We start from the raw sequence: 26,128 nt of genomic DNA on the forward strand, positions 1-26,128 counted from the left end.
ATGGACACAAGGAAAGTCAAAGTAAAGCACTGCCTTGCAGTAGTGGAAAGTAAACAAACCCTAGCGATAAATTCAATCTGTTCCTAAAACAGTGAAGTTCAAAATTTATTATCAACGTACATACAGGTCACCATATACAACCCTGAGATTCATTTTCTTGGAGGCATACTCAACAAATCCATAATAGAACAATAGATACAATGAAAGAGCGCACCAACATTGGCATTCAAAAAGTCAACAAACTGTGCAAATACAAAACAAATAATAAATAAATCAGCATTAAATACAGTGAACATGGGTTGGAGAGTCCTTAAAAATGAGTCCATAGGTTGTGGGAACAGTTCAGTGAAGGAGCAAGCGAAGTTATCCCCTCTGGTTCAAGAGCCTGATGGTTGAGAGATCCTGAACCTGCTGGAGTCCTGAGGCTCCTACACCTTCTTCCTGATGGCAGCAGCAAGAGAAAATAATCTAGATGGTGCAAGTCCCCAATGATGGATGCGGCTTCCCTGCAACAATGCTTCATGTGGATATGTTCAATGGTGGGGAGGGCTTTATCCATGAGGGACTGTGGCATATTCACTACCTTTTGTAAGATTTTCCATTCAAGGGCATTGGTGTTTCCACACCAGGCTATGATGCAGCCAGTCAATATACTCTCCTCCACACATCTGCAGAAGTTTGTCAAAGTTTTAGATGTCATGCCAAATCTTTGCAAACTCCTAAGAAAGAAGAGGTGCTGCCATGTTTTCTTTCTAATTGCACGTGTGCTGGGCCAAGGACAGGTCCTTGAAATAATAACTGAGGATTTTAAAGTTGCTAACCCTCTCTACCTCGGATCTTCCGATGAGGACTGGTTTTTTTGTCCTGAAGTCGATATTCAGTTCTTTGGTCTTGCTGGCATTGAGTGAGAGGTTGTTGTTATGGCACCACTCAGCCAGATTTTCAATCTCCCTTCTATATGCTGACTTGTCACCACCTTGATTCAGCCTGCAACAGTGGTGTCATCAGCAAACTTGAATATGGCATTAGAGCTGTGCTTAGCCACACAGTTACAAGCACAAAATGAGCAGGCCAGGGTACGAGGCACACAGCCTTGTGGCGCACCTGTGATGATGGAGATTGTGGAGGAGATGTTGCCAATTCGAACTGACTGGGATCTGTTAGTGAGGAAATAGAGGATCCAATTGTGCAAGGAGGTATGAAGGCCAAGGTCTTGAAGCTGTGACAAGAATACACATAGATTAAGATGTTAGCTTCCCTGTGCTGGCACCAGTGGGATCAGCAGTTGGTCTGCCACCTGTCTTCAGGAGAGAGAGATAGATAAGGAAAACAATGGAGCAGCATTTGGAGATGTTAATGAAGGAAAGAGCTGTCAAGATCAGCTCCCTCCTTTGAACCCTGAACTGTTTGAAGTGATGGACAGGCGATACCCCAGCAGGGGGACAAAAAGGGGCAGGTTCGCTAAGGCGACACACACGACACCCGAGGTAACGAGACCCTGGAAGTGGTGCGTCTCTCACAAGTCGGTGGGAAGTTTTGGAAGGCCGGTTGCGGGACCAGGCCATAGACGCACAGGGTGGAAAGGCACGATCGGCGGGAACCTGGTGTGTGTGCACCCTTGCCTGGGTGCCAGGTTCACTGCAGAGAAACGATCATATCTGGAAACGGAGGGGGTCACGGTTGGTGACCTCAGATGACATCACAAAGGACTCGCCCGAAAGCGGACTGCGAAGGTCTGTGTGGGAGCCTTGAATATTCATTCGTTTTGCTCTCTCTCTCCTTCCCCCCACTGTCAATCGCCACGGCAGCGATTACTGCGAACTGAATTGAACTAAATTGAACTGAACTTGGCGTCACTTTGAAACTGGTCATTTACCCCTAGACAACGATAGAGCTTGATTGATTCTGTTATCTTAATTCAGTGTACATGTGTGTTTATCATTGCTGAACTGTTGCATTTATTATCCTTTTGATTAGAGTACGGTGTTGCTTGTTTCATTAATAAAACTTTCTTCATTCTAGTAATCCAGACTCCAACTGAGTGATCCATTTCTGCTGGTTTGGCAACCCAGTTACGGGGTACGTAACAAAGCTTATTAATTAGTTCATTCAGGACAAATTAAGTAAATTCAGGAAAGTAAATTTCGTACAGTACATTCAAAATTGGCTGACACAGCAAATTCAAATTGATACCCATCCCTGACCAATGGGAAGGAAATGTATAAAATTCAGATCAGATACCTGATTTTTAAAAATACATTTTTTATTTTCAAACTTGAGCCAATACAGTTGTTTGTTTCTTCAAGTCACATTCCTCCATAAAGCAGATTAAGCTAGTATCTGTGCTGCGTTATTTAGCTGGAAAATAAAATTATCTGCAGACCAAGCACTTACAGATGTTACCCTTGACAAAAAGCTATGCAACAAAACCATATACAGTACAATAAACTCTGACAAATCTGTCCTAGGTGTGCCCATTAACGAGGCCATTGGATAATATACATTCCTTAGAAAGTCTGCATGGACTTCCCTGGTGTTTCTACCTAGAAAGTACAGGTGTAATGAAATGCAGATCTGAGTGCAATGATTTAGCTTGGACTTTGTACAGAGAAATGTTACTTATTGAATGCAAACAACCAGTTTGCCTTAAATGGAGTTGAGTCATCTTCTTGGCAAAAATGCTAAGTCATTTCAGTGAGCAGTCAAGATTTTGTCACATTGCTTTGGTTCTGCACTTGTACATAGGCCAAACCAAACAGATGATAGTGTTCCTTCCCAAAAAGAGGTGGGACTCTTCCTAGTAACTTGGTAGAATCAAGGACATCATTATCAATTTAACTATCCCTGAATAACTAGCCTGAAAAGAAATCTCTGCAGCTCAGTGGTTGTGAACCTTTGGACTTAGTGCCTGGGTGAGTGGATATATGTACACGCTAAAGACCGATAGTTTCCTGAACACTGAAGGAAACTGATATATTGAGGAAGAAGGTCATTGGATCAGGGGATACAGAAGGAAAATGGAGGAGAAGTAGAAGATCAGTTACATATTTTGTTGGGACCTGGGCATACTCAGTCTGTAAGCATGGCAAGAGTGTTTCCCACTGCTGATGACGTGTTAGTGATCTGCAACATTAACCCCTTCTTTTTCTTTCAATTGAAACTTAGACTTGCTGAGTAGTGCAGTTGCTCTTAATTTCATGATTTTATTGAATATATTCATGCTCCAAGTGCTGCCTTTGTTCTCTCCTACTTTTATTTCTTCTTTCTAACAGTACAGAAAAAGGCTCCTCTCTGCCCACCTCATACCCACCAACCCAATCAATAGTCCTAATCTGTATTAAATTTCATAAATTGCTAGGAACCTTAAAAGCGTAGCTTGTCCAACAAGAAAGATCAAATACAACAGTGATGGTACACTGCACCTGATTTTAGATTTGGCGGAGAGATGTTTTAGGCTGGGAAAACTGAAATGATGAGATTAAATTGAGTATCATTGGGACAAATTTGGTTAAGATTTATAACATGGTTCCAAAAAGACAAATAAATCAGAATAAAGTCCATCTGCTTCCCCAATTAATAATCCAAATAGCGTTTTAAACAGACAGTGATAAAATTAGTGAAATGCTGTTGTAGAGTTAAATGCCTCAAAAATGTCAGATTTCTTCAACTGCTTTGGACCTAAACTCCAGTTCACATCTATCTGACTTTATCACAAGGATTAAGGAGAAAGTTTAGTATCAGTTAACTACTGCATTCAATGTAAATTTATAGGAAACCTTAGACTTGTGCGAATGATAGATTTTACTTGCAAGTTTCAGAAAGGAAATGTCATCTGACCAAATGAAGTAAAAATCTGGATCTTGAAATGTTCAGTTTTGAAATCCACAAATAAAAAACTCACCCAGTCTGTGTGGTTGAGGTTGTCCAATTCCACTAGTGGGATCTGCTGTGACTCTCCAGTCTGCATCTTCTTCAGCAACTGTAATACAACACAAGTTAGCACATGGGTACAAAGAAATTCCACAGTAATACTTTTAAAGTACACGGGAGTCAGAGGAAGGATACGGGGAGAGTGCTGTAAAGTGATGTTGAGGTCAACATTAAATGAGCAGTGATCTTATTTAAGCATGGAGCAGACTCAAGAGGCTTATAAATAATAGTGATGATTAGTAATGATAAATAAATCATTACAACATCTCCCTGAAAAACTATCAATAAATCAAACTCAACAGAAAATGATTCCAGAATGAAAATGATAGATAGTATTTCATAATTTAGATCAAGGCCACTGAATTTTAAGATGCATTTAGACTTATTTTAGTCTTTTGGAGTTTAAGTCCAGAACAAAACTCCATTCTGGAATCTCTAGATATTCTGCTTTCCCCTGAAAAACCAGGAAACACTCATGATTAGTAAATTCCCACTCGTGATTAGTAAAACTGTTCCTACACATTTGTTTTGCATATTAAGAGAGATGAAAGGAGGATGTGTTACCACCCTGATGCCAGGGATAAGGATATCATTGAATGGCTGCAGTGACAAGTAACAAATTTTATTTTTAAAATGAATAGCAACAACACATGCAGAAAAAGGGATTAAATCCTGCAGGCTTGCTTTGAGTTAACCAAAGATGAGAAAACAGAATCTCAAAATGTGATGTCTGGATTCTAATGCCATGTGTTAGTGTAGAAATAGGAGAATGGTGTAAATATACACACATGGCTGAAGAGGCCTTAATGTTCCTGTGAAACTTGAACCAGCCCTGGAGTAGGTGGAATCTGTTTAGGATAGGTAGGTTACAATGAAACAGAGGTGGGACCAATATGCACACGAACAGGTTGGCTTGTATTGTCAGTGAATATTAAAAGTACATTGGCAAGGGAACAAGAGGCTGAGCACAAATTTTAAAAAGGGGGAAAGTAAAGTTTGAAATCAAATATGAATAATTAATCTTACAGTTCAAAGGAAGAGAAACCAAAGGTTAGACCATGGAAAATAATGGTGGTCATGGTCCTTGTCAAAGGCATGAGGAAGTAAACAAGTTGAGGGTACTGAGCCATGGAACAATAACACTATATTGCTGAAAATGGGTCAAAGTTGGGCAGGACAGGGCAGTTAGAATCCCTGTTTGTGGTATTTTTAGATGAGACATTTATAGAGAAAGGTGGTGCCGAAAAGGTTATTTTTCTCAGTTTGTGAAATGGAAGGAATTTTCATACACATTATGTTACCATTCTTAAGATATGGAAAGTGAACCAACTACCCCATGGCTCATCGCAGACCTTTATTTTGTTGTGCTGAGGACTCAGGTCCATGCCTGGATAGAGTCATGCCCGTTCTCAGTGGTGGGGGTGGGGGGGGGGGTAGAAAATCAACGATCCGGAGTCCAGTCTCAGTTTGTGACTGTCTGCTAGAATTGTCCATATTCTGCAGATTGGTGACCAGGATGGAATGAGCTTGGCTCAGCAGTGAAGGCTAAAGGCTGATCAGTTTGTCTTGCAAAACCAAGGAGAGCTCACAGGCATAGAGGTGAAAGAACTTTTCAACCTGTCCCGTGCATATATGACCCCGTTCCAAAAAAACTCACCATCTGATCCAACCCTACTGCCATCCCAGCAAGCAGCTGAAACGGCCACATCTCAACCAAGAACCAAAGTAACAAGATGGCTTGCGTGCTGTTGCTGTAAAATTGGGAGAAAAACTAGCAAGAATTCACAGCCTCATATCCCTCATCTGAGAATGTTAGAAACCCTGTAATTGGATTTGTCTTAACCCTGTAAGATAAATCCAATTCTGGAAATCAGAGAGGCCTCCCTGATGTCTCCAATAAGGAATGTCACTGCCAAGGGTTTTCTTCAACTACCTCCTCCCAGCAAGAGCACTTTTCTGAGCCACAGTATAGATTCTGTCCATCGTGACATGATATTTGCCATGCAGCAATTTTAAGGGTGAAATCCGGGAGCAGATCAATCACGATAAAAGGTCTTCATTTTGATCTTGCAAAGTCTGCAACTGTCAATCCTGAAAGAGTGTAGCAATCCTTCTCAACTCTGGCACTCTCTGAAATATAGCTCCATTTTACATCTATATGACAATTCTAATGTGTCCACCATAGGCCCATTCCTAGTGCACGCTAGGTTGAAGGAAGGCCAAGTCATCATTCAAAGGCAGCATAGGCTTGGTGGGGGGGGGGTCATCAGAAACTCAGTGGTTACTAAAGCAGATCAGAAGCTCAGAGTCCTGTAGTGAGTGAATCACCCTCTCACATCTCAAAGCCATTTGATCCTTCAGGATAGATTAGGAGTGTGATGGAATATTCTTTGTTTGGCTGAACGAATACACTGCCCACCACTCAAACTTAACAGCATCCAGGAAAAAGCAATCCATTTAATGAGTACACTAGCCACCATCCTTAATATTTATTTTCTCTAACAGGGGCCCACAATGTGCACCATCTACAGAGTGGTCAGACTGTAGTTAGACTATTGCAAGCAGTTTTGGGTCCTACATCTTTAAGAGGATGTGCTGGCATTGGAGAGGGTGCAGAAGAGGTTCACAAGAATGATCCCAGGAATGAAAGTTAATACCAAGAGAGTTTGATGGCTCTGGGTCTGTACTCACCAGAGTTTAGAAGAATGAGTGGGGATCTCATTGAAACCTAGTAAACATTGAAAGGCCTGAATAGAGTGGATGTGGAGAGGATGTTTCCAATAGTGGGAGAATCTAGGGCCAGACAGCACAGAATACAAGGACATCCCTTTAGAACAGAAATGTGGAGGAATTTCTTTTGCTAGAGGGTGGTGAATCTGTGGAATTCATTGCCCCAGATGGCTGTGGAGGTCAAGTCACTGGGTATATTTATTGGGTTGATAGGATCTTGATTAGTAAGGGTGTCAATGGTTACACTGAGAATGCAAAAGAATGGGATTGAGAAGGTAAATAAATCAGTCATGATTGAATGGTGGGGTAGACACAATGGGCTAAATCGTCTAATTCTGCTCCTATGTCCTGTGGTCTTTTATGAATAAAAAGAAAGCAATACCTACTGCCAAGAAAGGCAAGAGCAGCAGATACTTAGAAATGCCACCACCACTTGTAGGTTTCCCTCCAAGTCGCACATAATCTGAGCTTGGAAATTTATTTGTCATTCTTCATCTCTGGACCTGAACTCCATACACAAACATACGATTAATACCTTCACTAAAAGGAGTGCAGCAGACTCATCGGCATCTTCAAGAGAAATGAAGGATGGACAATAAAAGCTGGCTTGTCAGTGATGTCCAGATCCCCAAAATAAATTAATGAAAAACCTCTACTTTTACCACAAGTGATATTGCAAAACCCACAACTCTCGACTAGTGTGGTTTTAATTTACAAGCAACACGCATGAGCTCGATGGGCTGGATGAAAAGAACGTAATTAACACAGAATACAGTTTACACAGTGTTGTTTAACTTCCTTAACAGAATAATGAGTAATTTTATCTCTTTACATTTACTCTATGTATATTTATTTTGCAAGTCTTATTTAGAGTTATTAACATAAATGATCTGTTGTCAATTCTGCTTCTGGTGGTTATAGAATAAGAGTTGCAGTTTGCTCTAATGCTGCTAATAATTTAAATACAGCAACCATGTAGAAATATTAGACATCCCTATCAAGCCATTGGTTTTATGGGTAATGACATGGAGATAAGGAAAATTGGATTGCCAATAATTTACAATTATTTTTCTAATACCTTTACATTGCTCCTCATTGAAATTCAAATATCACCGAGAGGAAATCTCCAGGAGGAACAATTGATTAGACAGAGTAAGTCCACTTAAAAATTTAACAAGCTGGGTTCCAAACATTCTTATTCAACTGCTGCTATTGCAAGAGTAGTTAAGAGCAACAGCAACACTTCATTGGAACAAACAAGTTTGGAAACCCAAGAAATTAGTATCTTTCATTTGTCTGAAGGTATCCAGAAAGTTTGTAGAGCTTACCACCACTTCCTCACAATGCTCTGGAACTCATTGCCATAACTTTCTCAAAAACTTCCTTGCTCCGATTACTGAAAAGTTGGTTTCCTTAAATATTCTCCTGTTCTTACTCCCATCCATTTTTCAACCTTGAAGTGCCCCTGATAATTTACCATGTTGTAAGTGGCCATGGGAGATAATGAGACGGTCATTCATCTCCTGGATTTTAGGTTGGTGATACAGAGATCATCTGTGTAGTTGCCCAACAACAGACTTCATGCTCTGTGGACTGTTCCTGGGGGACGCACTCTGACAAATCAATTGCTATTGGACTGCTAGCACACATTACTCCTACAACTGTTCCTGAACCTGGTGGTGTGGATTGGCAAGGCTTCTGTACCTCCTGCTCCAAGCGGGAAGAGGGCGTGGCTTAGATGGTGGGGGGCTTTGACAATGGATGCTGCTTTCTTGCCGCAGAACTCTATGTAGATATACTCAATGGTAGGGAGGGCTTTGCCTGCGATGGACTGGGCTGTATCAACCACCGTCGGTAGTCTTCTGTTTCTGGACTTTGTTTCCATACTAGGCCGTGAAGCAATCAGCTAGCATAGCTTCCACTGTACAATTATAGAAATTTGTCAAGATTTCAGTGACATGCTGAATCTATGCAAACTTGTAAGTAAGGCGCTGTAGTGCCTTCATTGTGAAGACACTTTCGTGCTGGTTCCAGGACACATGGCATATTAACACCAGGGGATTTTTTCTTCAACATTATCAATTTGCAGAATCTATTTATGTCATCTATTCAAATTAGGGTGTCCATATTCATCACATCTCTTTCATTTATTAAATGGTGCTTAGAGGAGTGACTTGAACTAGCCACAGAAATTGAGACTAAGAGTGTGACCCACAAAGCCAGCTGTCAGAATCGGCATGTAGTATTTATAGTGATTTTATTGAACAAGTAACTCAACTGTTTGAACTAACCTGATGATCATACTGACTGCAGCAGCTGAGAATTAATGTTCAGGTAATAAAAATAACCTACAATTAAATACAAGATCACTATAGTATTCTATAAATAGTTGTAAGATAAAGACACTTCTCTTTTGGTGATGAAACTTATTTCTTGTAAAAATTCACTTGATTCATTAACGCCCCTTACTAAACAGCCCACTGAGATTCCAGATCCATGCCAACGTGGTTGGACCTTCAGACGCTCTCCAAAAAGACTACTCAGTCTAAAATTGTTGTGCAATGAGGAATTAAACAGACAACCTAGTAACTGATATGACAAAAAACTTGGCTGTCAAAGTTCTGCCTGCTAACACCTGATCTGTTCCCCACGTAGACAGCTGTTCTTGTGGATGTCTTTCCGTCAACGTTTCAGACTTTGAACATCATCCACACCCAATGTTCTTTTCCTTCAATGGGACAAGCCCTAAAGGCAGTGACACAGCAATCACAGTGGGGGGGAAGAAGAGAAATGGGTAGTAGAAGATGAAACTTCATGAATGTTCCTGTTCACAGCAACATTGGGGCCTAGCTCACACGTAAACGACAAAGGTACAACATTTCAAGCACTTCAGCTGCAACTGCCAAACGAATCTTGCATCACAGCCGCCTCCCAAGCTCCCATCTTCACAGAAGCCCGTTTCCTACAATGAGTTACCTTCACACTAAAAGAATACCAAGGCTATTAAACAGCAAAGATTTTCAATTCAGAAAATTTTTTGATCTTAACCAATTTGGGCTAGCGATTCCTATTTTAGGAAACATATTTTTTTCCTCCCTCTTTTACGGATCGTGCTTTTCAAATTTGGAAGACTAAGGGTATTTCACTGTTTTTGGATTTATTTTTAGATGGTTCCCTTATGTCTTTTGAACAATTATCTAATAAATACAATTTATCAAGAATACATTTTTTTAGATATCTACAAGTTAGAAATTTCCTAAGTACTATACTTTCTTCTTTTCCAATGCTTCCTCCTACATACATTTTAGATACTATAATTAACCTTAATCCATGTCAGAAAGGTGCATCGGCTATGATTTATAATATTATTATGAAACTTAGGAAAGCTCCATTTGATAAGATTAGGGTAGATTGGGAACAGGAATTGGGTTCTATCATCTCCGTGGATGACTGGGGGCAGATTTTACAATTAGTCAATACTTCCTCTATTTGTGCTAAACATTCCCTAATTCAATTTAAAGTTGTTCATAGAGCACATATGTCCAAAGATAAATTAGCTCACTTTTATTCTCATATTAATCCTTTTTGTGATAGATGTCCAGGGCAGATAGCCTCTTTAACTCATATGTTTTGGTCTTGTCCTACTCTGGAAACTTTTTGGAGAGACATTTTTAATATTATCTCCAAGGTATTGAATATAGATATCTCTCCTCACCCTATTACTGCTATCTTTGGACTACCTAAAATTTCCAGTAATCTTTCTCCTTCAGCCCGTAGAATGATTGCATTTCTTACTTTAATGGCGAAAAGATGTATCTTACAACATTGGAAAGAGCTTAATGCTCCAACTACCTTTTCTTGGTTTTCTCAGACGATATTATGTTTGAATTTGGAGAAAATTAGAAGCAATCTTTATGATTCCTCACTTAAATTTGAACAGACCTGGAGATCTTTTATTCAATATTTTCATTTAATGTAATTTTTTTCTCCTCTTTTTTTGCTCCATATTTATATACCCTTCTTGTTTTTTTTTTACTGTTTTTAAATGGAGGTCAGGATTGAGGACGTGATTTTAAGTTTTTTTTAAACTCTGCTTGGTTCCAAGTTACCCCATTGCTTTGCTTTTAGTTAGTTGCACAGTGGTTTTTCTGGGGTTTTTTTTTCCTTTTCTCTATTGATATATATAGATATAAAAATTAGTATACTATTGTGTTACCTTAGTATGTTATGTTTAAATTACATTGTTTGTATCATTTTTTTGTATTAATATTTCCTGTAATTTTATTATATTCTAACAGTGTATTAGTGCCTTTATGGCTTACCTTTTTGTATACTTATTCAATAAAAAGATTTAAAAAGAAAGAAAGAAACATCAAAGATTATGGTGCTCATTATGATGCTGACTGTACTGCTGAATGCTTATGGTCAGAAATGGCTGCATCATTGATCAAACTATTTCAGTTCACCTATAACAGCATCTGAGGGGTGATTGATAAGTTTGTGGCCTACAAGTGCTCAACTGACGGCGTTTTGTCCTCACATGCGGTAGAGCAGGGGATCCCAATCTTTTAAGTGCCAAGTAGCCTTACCATTAAACGAGGGTGTGGACCCAGGTTGGGAACCCCAGCAAAAGAGCATGGGCAATAGTCAAAGTGACAAGTAGCAAAAAAAAAAAAAGTAAAAGGACAGAAGACTGGCAGAAGTAGTGACCTATCTCCATCTCTCCACGGAATTTCTAACTACATTTCAAAATTCAGCAGCAGGCCTCCAACAAGACGGAAGCAAATTTGGGGCATTGGTTTCATAATCACCATTTTAATTACTCACTCCCTCCATGATCAGCACATAGTTGTTGCATGAAGTGTGACTACAAAATGCACTACGACAAGCTACAATCCTTCTTTGGTATCTCCCATTTATCACTGGTGAAAAAAAAAAAATCAGGGTAAAAGTCTTTAATATCACCCGTAATTCCACTCCCAATTACTACCATCCTGAGTAGAAAAGCATTTTGTTGCTGGGTTACAAACCTGAGATTTCTCTCTATGGTAATGCCTTCTTCACACAGACTGACATGCCCAGGCAATGGCTCTCCACCATGTATTGAAAAGCACTTACGTATGAGCAAGGTAGCTAACATCTCTCACATTATATTAAAGAAATATAAAGATGCTTTCGTGGGAGGCTAAAGCTGAGGGAGTGAAACTACTTTTAAGTCTGAATGTGGAAATTCAAGGTGGATGAACTCAGTGTTGTTCAGCCTGGCCTATAGAACACTACTTTACAGACTGAAATACTAGCAGCTTTTGCATTGCAAAACAGTAAACACTGAGGTGGACATGTGATCCGATTAATACTATTCATATGGAAAGAATGCACTAGTCAACTTGGATTTTCTGGGTGTGCTATGTACTATTGTAATGGGTCCACTAATGGTGCCAATGTTGACTAGATAACTGCAGTAATATCACCACAATCAAATAGCCAAGCCTTAAATTATGATTACTAATGTGTTATAAGCACAGCAGTTGAAAACTATTAACATTTTTATGGTGTTTACACAAGTGCCCTATTTTGTTTCTAGAGTTCTGGTTTGAATGGTTTCCTTCCATCTGGTAGGCATGAATACAGGTAAGACCAAATATCTGCTGGGAATTGTGTGTGATGTGTATTTTGAACAGCAAATCAAATGCAAGTTTTTCCACAATTACATCCTACTGGCATTTTTTTTGATAGTCCCCAAGCATTTCATGTCTCAAAGATTTTAGGTGTTTGTTGCATTGATGATGGCATATGGGTAGGCAAACTGCTTGAAGCACTGAATTAGCTACATACCACAGCAAGGAGTGGCAGACATACACACCTTGAATCACTATTCCTTGTGATGTCCAGAATGGTGTACTAACTGGATACAGGAAGTAGAGGTGGTGTAAAGTTTGGAGAAGGGGCAGGTAAGATCAACATCTATTACAAGTACATCAACTTTGGACCCAATATGAAAGAACTACACGGGCTTGAATTCAAGAAAGAACCATTTGGAAATGGTGCTGCATATGTAGCTACAGGACCAGCAGCCACCATTTAATCCCAAACAGCTGGGGGAAATTAAATTCAAGGAAATAAAATCTGTTACTGCACTAGTCTCTGGATGAATAATCACACAAATTACAAAGAAATGGTTAGAAACCCCAGCAGGTCATTCACTCCGCCTAATGTGCAATCGAGATGCATTAAATGGTGGTTGACTGCCAACTGGTTTCCTCATTCTGGAAGCAATTAGGCACAGATGACAAATACTGGCCTTGAAAACAAACGTTCACATCCGGCGAACAATTAATCTTTTGAAAAGCGTGACTTGAGCAGCTTCAATGTCATTCTCCATTAACCCTCAAAAGGCAGAACAAAAACCATCAGGTCTCTGAAAAGAACATTCAAACCTGTTCCGACACACCACCTTAAGCATTGCTCGAAGGCTCATCAACAAACTATCACGTTCCTAACACAATTTCAGCTCCCAAACAGTCAAGAGAGCCCTCCAAATTATTGTGCGACTTGGCATTTAACAGATGAACAGAACTGAAAACAAATCATAAACCTCCGTTACCTATTTAATTATTTTTTAAAAAGGGGTGACCAGTGGTTGACCTTTCTTTGCAGGAGCTGCGCAGTATGTACATTAAAATAATAACCTTCTCTGCTTTTCTAACGATCAATAACAGGAATCCTAATAACAAGTACAGGCAAGGTATTTGAACTCTTGCAGAACTTGGGGAAATAACACTGATCCTTTGTGTCCAGGAGTATTCCTCCCAAGCCCAAACGCAAAGTGTGATAGCACTATACTGAAACAAATTGTTTGCAGGTGAGTACTCTGGCATCCCAAGAACTACTGAAATATCCACCATACTCAACTAAAAAACTAATCTTACCTCTTTAGCTTCCTTAATTTTCACTAGGAATGTTTGTAACTCCAATGTTTCCACAAATAAAGCCTTGCAGACAGCTTGAAAATGTGCATCTGCTTCACTTTGGTCCAACAAATGTTTAGTGCATGCCTTCATAACTTGTTCAAAAGTACTGACGGAACGTGGTGAGCCGTCACTCTCCTCCTCCTCATCCTGCCCGCTGTACCCTTCGTCAGCTGTGCCATTGCTGCCATCAGAGTCATTGTTGGCCATCTGGTCAATAAGCTGCTCCAGTTGTTGGCTCAACTCCCGCTCTTCATTCTCATCCAAACCCCAATCCAGAGCTCGGTAAATAGCAAATCCAAGGGACTGCACCATCTGGGAAAACAAAGGAGAAAAGAAATCAAGGAATTGGAGTTCACAAGAACTTTACTCACTCACTCCAAAAATAAAATTGCAACAGTAGGATTAGATTCTTAAATTTTAAAAACAGTTTTAAAAATTGTATTCCTTTTGTGACAAGAACACACATAAATTAAGATGTTAGCTGGCCTGGGCTGGCACCAGTGGGATCAGCAGTTGGTCTACCACGTCTTCAGGAGAGAGAGAGATAAGGAAAACAATGGAGCAGCATTTGGAGATGTTAATGAAGGAAGGAGAGCTGTCAAGATCGACTCCCCCTTTGAACCCTGAACTGTTTGAAGTGATGGACAGGCGATACCCCAGCAGGGGGATAAAACGGGGCAGGTTCGCTAAGGCAGGGCACACACGACACCCGAGGTAACGAGACCCTGGAAGCGGTGCGTCTCTCACAAGTCAGTGGGAAGTTTTTGGACGGCTGATCGCGGAATCAAGCCTTAGACGCTCAGGGTGGAAAGGCACGATCAGCAGGAACCTGGTGTGTGTCGACCCTTGCCTGGGTGCCAGGTTCACCGCAGAGAAATGATCGTATCTGGAAACGGAGGGGGTCACGGTCGGTGACCTCAGATGACATCACAAAGGACTCGCCCGAAAGCTGATTGCAAAGGTCTGTGTGGAAGCCTTGAATATTCATTCGTTTTGCTCTCTCTCTCCTTCCCCCCACTGTCCATCGCCACGGCAGCGATTACTGCGAACTGAACTTTGCGTCACTTTGAAACTGGTCATTTACCCCTAGACAACGATACAGCTTGATTGATCCTGTTATCTTAATTCTGTGTACATGTATGTTTATCACTGCTGAACTGTTGCATTCATTATCCTTCTGATTAGAATACTGTGTTGCTTGTTTCTTTAATAAAACTTTCTTAGTTCTAGTAATCCAGACTCCAACTGAGTGATCCATTTCTGCTGGTTTGGCAACCCAGTTACGGGGTACGTAACACTTTAAAGAGCCTTACAACATTTCATTAGGTTAAACAGACTATATAAACATAAGTCGATGTTGCCATAAAATGGGACTTTCTCAGTTCATGATCTATAAGAGACATTTTTTATCTCTGCTAATATTTACAGCATACCATTTACAAGATTTATAGTCAGAAATATGATTGTGCTATTTTTCAAGTTTATATTTTATTACACTGTCATTTCAAAGTTAGGAAAATTTCTTCTAGTACAGTGGCTGGGAATAGTTCTGTTTCTTTTTTGACAAATCAGAATCAGGTTTAATACCACTGGCATATGTAGTGGAATTTGTTGTTTTGCAGCAGCAGTACAGTGCAATACATAGAACTATAAATTACATATAATATAATTAAATTAAGGAGTGCAAAATGAGCAATAAAAAATTAAGTGAGGGAGTGTACACAGGTTCATCATCCATTCGGACCAGCATTTTCTACATTGTCATTAATACTTTAAAGCCTTTCATTCATTTCCCCTTGTAGCATCCCAATTACAGGAAAAAGATGTTGTGAGAGCTGCAGAACACCACCAGTCTGTTCCACCACACAAAAGAATCATGGCCGAGCTAATCCTGGCCTCAGATCCACCTTGCTGTCTGGTTTTGTTTATTCCCTTCGAATGCCAAACTGTTTCCTCTCCAAGTTCATCCTACATAGTTTTCTAGGTACAGCATTCCAAGGATTCATGACCTCAAGCAAATTAGTTCCTTCTCATCTCAAACTGTAATAACTCCCTTTTCCTGAACAATGATTCTTAATTCTCAATTTCCACATCAGGGAAAACTCGTCAGCATCCACCCTTTCAAATACCCCTTAGGATCTTAAATGTTTAAGTAGTATGAAAAAAGTTTATTCCATTGTCCACTGTTAAATTTTAAAGTGAAAGCTCCCTCTTTCAGCACAGGAAAGTCATTTACAAAGTCAAAGTAAAATTTACTATCAGAGCACAAACATGTCACCACATACAACCCTGAGATTCATTTTCCCGTAAGCATACTCAGCAAACCTTTGGAACAGCAACTGTAAACAGGATCAATTAAAGAGCAAGAGCACAGAAGACAAACTGTAAATGCAAATACAAATAATGGGAGCATGAAGTAACAAGATAAAGAATCCTTAAATTGAGATCACTGGTTGTGGGAACATCTCAATAGACGAGTGAAATTATCCTCTTTTGTTCAAGAGCCTGATGGTTGAGCAGTGTTACGTACCCCGTAACTGGGTTGCCAAACCAGCAGAAATGGACCACTTAGTTGGAGTCTGGATTACTGGAACTAAGAAAGTTTTATTAAAGAAATAAGTAACACAGTACTCTAATCGTAACGATATAAATGCAACAGGTTAGCAATGATAAAACACACATGTACACAGAACTAGGATAATAGGAATCAATCAAGCTCTATTGCAGTCTAGGAGTAAAATGATCAGTCTCAAGTGATGCAGAGTTCAGTTCCGCTGAGTACAGTTCACAGCCATCGCTGTTGTGCCGTTGGAGAGAGAGCGAGCGAATATGCAAATTCTGATTCAAACAGACCTTTGATGTTCCTCGCAGTTAGCTTTCGGGCGAGCCCTTTTAATGTCTTCTGAGGTCACCAACTGTGACCCCTCCGTTCCGGATACGATCGTTCTTCCGCGGTGAACCCGGCACCCAGGCAAGGGCGGACACACACACCAGGTTCCCGCCGTTCGTACCTTTTCACCCTGTGCGTCTATGGTCGGTCCCGCGACCAGACCTCCAAACTTGTGGGGGCACACCGCACTTCCAGGGTCTCGTTATCTCGTGATCTCGTGGTGTGTCTTGCCTTAGCGAACCTGTTCCTTTTATCCCCCTGCTGGGGTATCGCCTGTCCATCAAACTTCAAACAGTTCAGGTTCAAAGCAACCGGTCTGTCAATACTCAGAACTGTGTCTCTTTTCATTAATCTCTCTTCTCTCTCATTAACATTTTGAATGCTTCTCTCTTTGTCTCTCTTATCTCCCTCATCAGCATCAATCTTCTGATAACTTGGTTTTTCGTCACAGCAGTAGTAACTGTTCTTGAACCTGGTGGTGAGAGTCCTGAGGCTCTTATACCTTCTTCCTGATGGCAGCAGTGAGAAAAGTACATCGCCTGGGTGGTGAGAATCTTTGATGATGAACGCTGCTTTTCTACAGCAATGTTTCATGTAGATGTGCTCAATGGTTGGCAGGGTGTTACCCGTGACATACTGGGCCAAATCCACTGCTTTTTGTTGGATTTTCCACTCAAAGGCATTGGGTGTTCCCATACCAGGCCCCAGCGCAGCCAGTAAGCACACTTTCCACAACACATCTATAGAGGTTTGTCAAGGTTTTCGATAACATGCTGAACCTCCACAGACTCATGAGGAAGCAGAGATGCTGTTGTGCTTTCTTCGCAATTGTGATGGCTCCAGGACAGGACCTCTCAAAAACTGACATCTAGGAATTTAAAGTTGCTGACCCTCTCCACCTCCGATGAGAACTGGTTCATGGACCTCTGGTTTCCCTCTCCTGAAGTCTGCAGTCAGTTCCTTGGTCTTGCTGACATTGCACAAGAGGTTGTTATGACACAACTCATGTACACATGTACAATAAATACAAACAGTCAATAAAACTATGCATAACTCACATAAGTGTCAGGTGAAAACTACATGGATACAGTCACAATGACTTTAGTGGGAATTCCATCTGCTTATTTAAAACTGATTCCTCTGTGTACCCAAGTCATGATGAAGCAGAAAAGCTGCACAGAGATCCTGCGCGTGTCTGTCCTATGCAGGGTCTAAACTAAGGCAGCTCAAGTTTACTACTGCTTAAAAATAAGCATGCAATTCATAGCTGAAGATTTAAAATAACTGAAAAACCAATAGGCACACTACCTCACTTTAAAAAAAAATACAGCATTTCTGTTTTTGCATGTTTTTTTTAAAAATCTATTCAATATTCACAATTGATTTAATTATTTGTGTTTTATCTTTTTTTTTCCTCTCTGCTAGATTATGTATTGCATTGAATTGCTGCTGTAAAGTTAACAAATTTCACATCACATGCCGGTGATAATTGGGGCAAGTTTAAACTAGAATTGCTGGGGGGTGGGAACCGAACTGAAGTGACGGAGGAAAGGGAGGTTGGCTCACAAATAGAGAAAGCTTGGAGACAGTGTGAAAGGGAGGAAAGGCAGGTTATAGAGAAGGGACGCACTCAGACCGATAGTTTGAGATGTGTATCTTAATGTGAGGAGTATTATGAATAAAGCGGATGAGCTTAGAGCGTGGATCAGCACTTGGAGCTATGATGTTGTGGCCATTACAAAGACTTGGATGGTGCAGGGGCAAGAATGGCTACTTCAAGTGCCAGGCTTTAGATGTTTCAGAAAGGACAGGGGGTGGGGGGGGGGGGGGGGGGAGGCAAAAGAGGTGGGGCATGGCACTTCTGATCAGCGATAGTGTCGCGGCTGCAGAAAAGGAGGAAGTCACGAGGGGTTGTCTACAGAGTCTCTGTGGGTGGAAGTTAGGAATAGGAAGGAGTCAATAACTCTATAGGTATACACATACACACCACCCAATAGTAACAGGGACATAAAGGAGTAGATAGGGAAACAGATTCTGGAAAGGAGTAATAATAACAGGCTTGTTGTGGTGAGAGATTTTAATTTCCCAAATATTGATTGGCATTTCCTTCGAGTGAGGGGTTCAGATGGGGTGGAGTTTGTTAGGTGTGTTCAGGAAGGTTTCTTAACACAGTATGTAGATAAGCCTACAAGAGGAGAGGCTGTATGTGATCTGGTATTGGGAAGTGAACCTGTTCAGGTATCAGGTCTCAGTGGGAGAGCAATTTGGAGACAGTGATCACAATTCTATTTCTTTTACCATAGCATTGGAGAGGGATAGGAAGAGACAAGTTAGGGAAACATTTAATTGGAGTAAAGGGAAATATGAAGCTATCAGGCAGGAACTTGGAAGCACAAATTGGAAACAGATGCTCTCAGGGAAACGTACGGAGGAAATGTGGCAAATGTTCAGGGGATATTTGCGTGAGGTTCTGTGTAGATATGTTCCAATGAGGCAGGTATGGTACAGGAACCGTGGTATACAAAGGCTATCGTAAATCTAGTCAAGAAGAAAAGAAGAGCTTAAGAAAGGTTAAAAAACTAGGTAATGATAAAGATCTAGAAGATTATAAGGCTAGCAGGAAGCAGCTCAAGAATGAAATTAGGAGAGCCAGAAAAGGCCATGAGAAGGCCTTGGCAGACAGGATTAAGGAAAACACCAAGGCATTCTACAAGTATGTGAAGAGTAAGAGGATAAGACATGAGAGAATAGGACCAATCAAGTGTGACAGTGGAAAAGTGTGTATGGAACTGGAGGAAATGGCAGAGGTACTTAATGAATACTTTATGAATACTTTGCTTCAGTATTCGCTACTGAAAAGGATCTTGGCGATCGTAGGGATGACTTGCAGTGGATTGAAAAGCTTGAGCATATAGATATTAAGGAAGAGGATATGCTGGAACTTTTGGAAACCATCAAGTTGGATAAGTCACCAGGAACAGAACAGATGTACCCCAGGCTACTGTGGGAAGGGAGGAGATTGCTGAGCCTCTGGCGATGATCTTTGCATCTTCAATGAGGATGGAAGAGGTTCCGGAGGACTGGAGGGTTGCGGATGTTGTTCCCTTATTCAAGAAAGGGAGTAGGGATAGCCCAGGAAATTATAGACCAGTGAGTCTTACTTCAGTGGTTGGCAAGTTGATGGAGAAGATCCTGAGAGGCAGGATTTATGAATGTTTGGAGAGACATAATATGTTTAGGAATAGTCAGCATGGCTTTGTCAAAGGCAGGTCATGCCTTATGAGCCTGTTTCAATTTTTTGAGGATGTGACTAAACACGTTGATGAAGGAAGAACAGTAGATGTAGTGTATATGGATTGTAGCAAGGCATTTGATAAAGTACCCCATGCACGGCTTATTGAGAAAGTAAGCAGGCATGGGATCCACGGGGACATTGCTTTGTGGATCCAGAACTGGCTTGCCCACAGAAGGCAAAGAGTGGTTTTGGACAGGTCATATTCTGCATGGAGGCTGGTGGCCAGTGGTGTGCCTCAGGGATCTGTTCTGGGACCCCTACTCTTTGTTATTTTTATAAATGACCTGGATGAGGAAGTGGAGGGATGGGTCAGTAAATTTGCTGATAACAAAGGTTGGAGGTATCATGGATAGTGTGAAGGCTGTCAAAGGTTACACCAGGACATTGATAGGATGCAAAACTGGGCTGAGAAGTGGCAGATGGAGTTCAACCCAGACAAGTGTGAGGTGGTTGATTTTGGTAGGTCAAATATGATGTTAGAATATAGCATTAATGGCAAGACTCTTGACAGTATGGAGGATCAGAGGGATCTTGGGGTCCGAGTCCATAAGACACTCAAAGCTGCTACGCAGGTTGACTCTGTGGTTAAGATGGCATGCAGTGCATTGGCCTTCATCAATCGTGGGATTGAGTTTAAGAGTCAAGAGGTAATGCTGCAGCTCTATAGGATCCTGGTCAGACCCCACTTGGAGTACTGTACTCAGTTCTGGTCGTCTCACTACAGGAAGGATGCAGAGGAGATTTACAAGGATGTTGCCTAGATTGAGGAGCATGCCTTATGAGAATAGGTTGAGCGAACTCGGCCTTTTCTCCTTGGAGCGACAGAGGATGAGAGGTGACCTGATAGAGGTCTACAAGATAATGAAAGGTATTGATCATGTGGATAGTCAGAGGCTTTTTCCCAGGGCTGAAATGGCTAGCACGAGAGAGCATAGTTTCAAAGTGCTTGAAGTGGTGAGTGCGTGGAATGGGCTGCTGGCGATGGTGGTGGAGGCGGCAGAAACAATAGGGTCTTTTAAGAGACTCCTGGATGGATAGATGGAGCTTAGGAAAATAGAGGACTATGGATAAGCCTAGGTAGTTCTAAGGTAAGGACATGTTCAGCACAGCTTTGTGGGCAAACAGCCTGTATTGTGCTGTAGGTTTTCTATGTTTCTATAATAAACCTGATTCTGATCTGCAGTTCAAATGTGTAGGGATGAATATCACTTCAATTTAGATTAATGTCACTGATGAGATTTTGTTTTGCCTGTGGTACCAGAAGCAACTAGTAAACTCTTTGTATATCAAATACTTCAAGCATACTTTAAGTAAATAATACATTCAAAGTTGATGGCAAACAACTTCACTTATCAGGGACAGGTGTAACACACATAATGCAGACCCAAGTATTCCATTACTTGCTGTGGACCATAGACTGGCTCGAGAATAAGCTTAAATTGACTGCATCTAAAGTTATGAAAATTATTCAGGGCATGTTAATAGTCTTTAAACGTTGGCTCAGAACAATACAGATAACTTGGCAAAAGTTGAAAAATAACATTTTAAGGAAACGAAAAAAAAACCATGTAAAAGAACAATAATGAGTTCGTGCTTACGGGTTCATGGATGTTCAGGAGTATGATGGTGGAGGGGATGTAGCTGTTCATAAAACATTGAGTATGGTCTTCAGGTTCCTTTAAATGTTAGTAATGAGAAGATGGCATGGTCTGGATTGAGAGAATCCTTTTCAACTTTTAACCTATTGCTAAAGCTGGCTGGCGTTGAAACACTAGACCTAGATTCTGACATCTGTCGTAATGTCAACATAAAATGAAAACAACTACACACAACACACCTGTTCACATCCTTAAATAGCTACAGCTTCTATTTTTAGCTAGCAGGCTAACAATATGACTTCTCAATGAAAAATTAAAGATTAAATTGTTTAATTTAACTTTATTTGGATCATCGTCATGGCTATCCCTCAAGGTTGAGGATGATGGTCTTCATTCTGTTGATCTACTTATGGGCTCTCAAATGGCTTACGAGTCCAATCTAGGCTTTCAAAATTCTTCCACATTCAGGGCAGGTAGTTCCAGGTGGCTGATCGGGCTTTGGTTGTCGCTGCCTTTCTTTTCATTTTCTTCTCTCCTAATTCTGCACACCTGGTGGCTTCGAAAGTTGCTGTTCCTTCTCGGATGATGGATGAGTTTCCCGTTCTTGGCATTGGTTTCCCAATTGTTGATGTCGATGTTACATTTCTTCATGTTGGCCTTTAAGACATCTTTGAATCTCTTCTGTTGTCCACCTCTTTTACATTTGCCTTCTTTAAGCTGGGAGTAGAAGATTTGTTTCCACAGACGTTCGGTCTTTCATCCGAACAACATGACCGCTCCACTGGTTCTTGATGACATAGTCACAATTTGTACCTACCAAATAGACATCTTTCTCTGACCCTTCCTCAGTTTAAGTGGGCAACAAATCACATGATCAGACAGTACATGTGGAAGGATGCTTAAGTGTTAAAAACATCAGGACTGAAAGAAGAGGGCAGAGAGACATGGCTAGCGAAGCAGGTTATCTTTAATGAGGTTTAGACAGGTTGCCCAGGAGATCCTGATGTTTATAGATTAGACAGGGTAATTAGAGGGAAAACAAAAGAATATATTTTCTCACTTTTCCAGTTCTGCCCAGGAGTCTTCAATTTGAAAAAAATCTTTCTGCAGTTGCTGCCTGATTTGTCAACTTTCTAGCACTTTGGTTTTTTTTTTAAATTTTGGATTTCAAAACAATTGCAGCTTCATGATTAAATTGCATGACTATTTTTCTTCCTATTTGTACAAACAAAATTGATAGGCAATATGAGCTGTTGCTCCTCCAACCCAAGAGTGGCCAATGACATATCAGATTTGGAATGGGGATGGATATAAATTAAAGTGGTTGGCCACCAGGAAATCCCACTTTTTGTGGATGGAGCTCGACAAAGTGGTCCTCCAATCTACATTGGGTCTTAATGTAGAGAAAGCCACATTGTGAGCACCAGAGAGAATAGATGGCAACAGATTGACAGGTGAAGTGTTGCTTCACCTGGAAGGACTGTTTGGGGCCCTGAATGGAGGTGAGACAAGAGGTGAATGGGCAGGTTTGACACTTCAGTCACTTGCAGAGTTAAGTGACAGGAGGGAGACTAGTGGGGAGGAACAAATGGACAAGGGAATCACAGAGGGAGCGATCCCTGCAAAAAGTAGATAGTGGGGGCAGGTAAAGATGCGTTTGATGGTAGTGCCCTGTTGAAGATGGCAGAAGTTGTGGAGAATGTGTTGAACGGGGAGGCTCGTGGGGCGGTAGGCATAGACAAGAGGAACTCTATCCCTGTTAAGGCAGCGGGAAGGTGGGGAGAGTGCAGATATCCAGGAAAATGGAGAAGCAGCGGGCCAGGGCAGCATCAACAGTGTAGGAAGGGAAAACCTATTCCTTGAAGGAAGATATCTGATGTCCAAGAAAAGAAAGCCTCATCCTGGGAACAGATGTGGTGGAGATAAAGTAATGGAGAAAAGGGCATAGGTTCCCCCCCCCCCCCCATAAACAGGAGACATAGACACAGATCGAGGAAGGGGAGACAGGTGTCAGAAATGAACCGAGAGAATTTAAGGGCAGGGTGGAAATGGGAGGCAAAGTTGATGAAATTGATGAGCTCAGTATAGGTACTGTACATAAGGCAGAAGCAATGCAGCCATCAATGTGGGTGCAGAAAGATTTGGGAAACATTACTAGAGAAGGCTTGGAACATGACCTGTTCCACATAGCTGACAAATAGGCAGGCATAGCTGGGGCCCACGCAGGTGCCCGTGGCTACACCAGTTTGGAGAAAGTGGGAGGAGCTGAAAGAAAATGTTGAGGGAGTCATTGTCAAACTAAGGAGAATTTTCCAGTTCCAATACAGTCCCTTTCCAAAAGAAGTAAAATTACTTTTGAATATCAGAGTTGACTTCTTAAGCCTCGTTTTGCATTTGAATCTTCTGCATTGCTATTAATGGCTAGATGAACTTTTATTCCATTTCTCAGTTGTTTTCTACAAAAGGTAGATATAAAAAAGTTTTCATTTTTTAATTCCAGCCTTGCTGTGAATTCTATATGGGTTTTGACCCTTCAATCTGTTCCCTAATTCAAGAACACATGATTAGAAGGGCGGTTATTTAGCCATTTAAATCCACTCTATCATTCGATAGTTAATAACCAAATTGTTTGTAACCTCAGCTCCAGAGCTCCTCCAACCTTCATCCCCTCACATCAAAAATCTACTGTCGTAAAAGTAAGTGTTCCAGTGCCCTTTGAGGGGTGGAGTTTCAAGATTCACAACCTTGGGTGACAAAACAAAATTCTCATCTCCGCCTCAAATGGATGACCACTGATTTTTGAAGAACGGCCCCAAGCTTTAGATTCTTCCACATGAGAGAACATTCTCTCCACAGCTACCCTTCAAGAGCTACAATCCTAGTGATGGGCTTCCATTGATCAGTGCCTTCATAATGCTTCCAAGATGAGCTACTGTAGACAAGGGAACTCAAAGCTTATGTTCCACTAAAAAATGAATATTTTCCATAAAAAGAGAAAATGAGAGTCAGGCAGCATCTGTAGAACGATAAACAGTCAATATTTCAGTTCTGATTAAAGGCCCAGGGCCTAAAGTTTTGAAATTTCTAGCATTTGCATTGTTTTCTTATTCAATACACTTTTCACCCCTACCGAGATGAATTCAGATTTCTGATGTGAAACAAAGAAATAAGTGCTAATTCAAATAAAAAAAACCATCTAATGTTAATTTTTAAAACTTGACATTCTTAACACAGCTGCTGGAAGAATCCTCTCACAATAAGGCAACAGGGTAAAACATTGCTTTTAGCTGGTTTCCAGTCACCGATTCAATTGTCTTGATCCTTGGAAATCATGAAGTGTGGCATACACAAAAAGGCATCAGTGAAGGAGGATGGGTTGATCTCCTCTTATTGAAGGGAAGCCACTAAGTGAAAGAACTGGAGTGATATATGAGATGATTCTATTGAACAGCACACAATCTCTGTCCCACAGGAGGCTAGGCAGTTCAATAATAAAATGGTTAAAAATATCAGGTTCCAGCTGAGCATTTCTTCCTCCACAAAATGCAACAGTTGAAGAGATTTTTAAAAATTCACACAAAATGGTTAGCTCTTTATCCTTGATCCCATAATAATTTTTGCCTCTCTTTACAGAAAGTGGTGTTACTTGCACCTGGCAGAGACAGATCTCATGAAGGAAATGCAGTGCAGTTGCAGCTTACATTACATAGGCTGTTGAGGAAGTTGGCAATACATCAATCAATACAAATCAAAAGGAAACATAATGGACCTAGCAAGATTGGGTGGAGCGAGAGAACAGATAGGAAGGTGAAGTGAGGGGGAGGGGACAATTCAAAGGTTCTAAGAAACAGTGTTCATCAAACTAGACTTATTATAAATGTTTTAGTCCCATATCAGCAAAATGAGGACCATTCAATGATCAACAGGATTCTGGTCTGGTTCAGTGAACTAATTTCTTGTCAGTAGAGAACTTTAGTCAGTGGATACCTGTATTTTCACCTCTGGACAAAAGATCTCTGGACCTTTGAGGAATTTTTCCCCAGTACATTCTGAACCAATGAAGTTTGTTGACAGATATTACTCTGCAAGTCCAGAACACAGTAATATACCATAACCTGTTTTCTCAGTTCCAACGTTATTCTACTGATAACATTTTAAAATTTTGCTTAAGCAACGCAACTAAAAAGATCAATATGCAAATGAGCAAGTGCTGTAACATTCCTTTGTGCTAAATTGCATTCCAATCCATCATGCAATTTAATGAGAATTATATGGCTTGTCATAAACAATATTCTCCCCACCACGAACATTTCATTTGCTTATCAGAGTTGGTTAGATCTTCTCCGTAGTGTCTTCAGAATACATTTAGACACATTAAATAAATATACAAAGTGATTCAGGTTGATTTACAACAAACACACATTAACTACATTTTTTTTTTGAGATTCTAAAACCTGGATACAAAATGTAATTTTCAAATCATTTGTGAACCTGGTAGATTGTGTGAGAAGCTAGCACGGTATTTGATTTTGCTGTCCAATGAGATTTTAACACAGACATACAGAGCAAGTATCATATGTCTGTTTACAGATAGTTAATATTCCAACTATAACTAAGGAACTAATTGCCCCTTTTTTTTTTAAAAAAAAGCACACGGAATACATGTCAACGGCATATAAATTCACTGTTGGCAGAGTCAACAGTGGTGACGAAT

At 40.6% G+C, this 26,128-nt stretch overlaps 1 protein-coding gene across 2 annotated transcripts in view; it reads right to left on the reverse strand.

The window, feature by feature from the left end:
• Window positions 1–26,128, reverse strand: part of spire2 (spire-type actin nucleation factor 2) — an 87,647-nt gene that overhangs the window by 42,536 nt on the left and 18,983 nt on the right. For both annotated transcript variants that reach the window (XM_072279175.1, XM_072279176.1), the window contains exons 3-4: window positions 13,590–13,943; window positions 3,902–3,979 (exon numbers count right to left, since the gene is read on the reverse strand). In XM_072279175.1, the coding sequence (XP_072135276.1) occupies window positions 3,902–3,979; window positions 13,590–13,943 (432 nt within the window). The remainder of the gene's footprint in view (window positions 1–3,901; window positions 3,980–13,589; window positions 13,944–26,128) is intronic.

This window comes from Mobula birostris, chromosome 15 (genome assembly GCF_030028105.1).
Source record: "Mobula birostris isolate sMobBir1 chromosome 15, sMobBir1.hap1, whole genome shotgun sequence".
NCBI classification, from domain to species: domain Eukaryota; kingdom Metazoa; phylum Chordata; class Chondrichthyes; order Myliobatiformes; family Myliobatidae; genus Mobula; species Mobula birostris.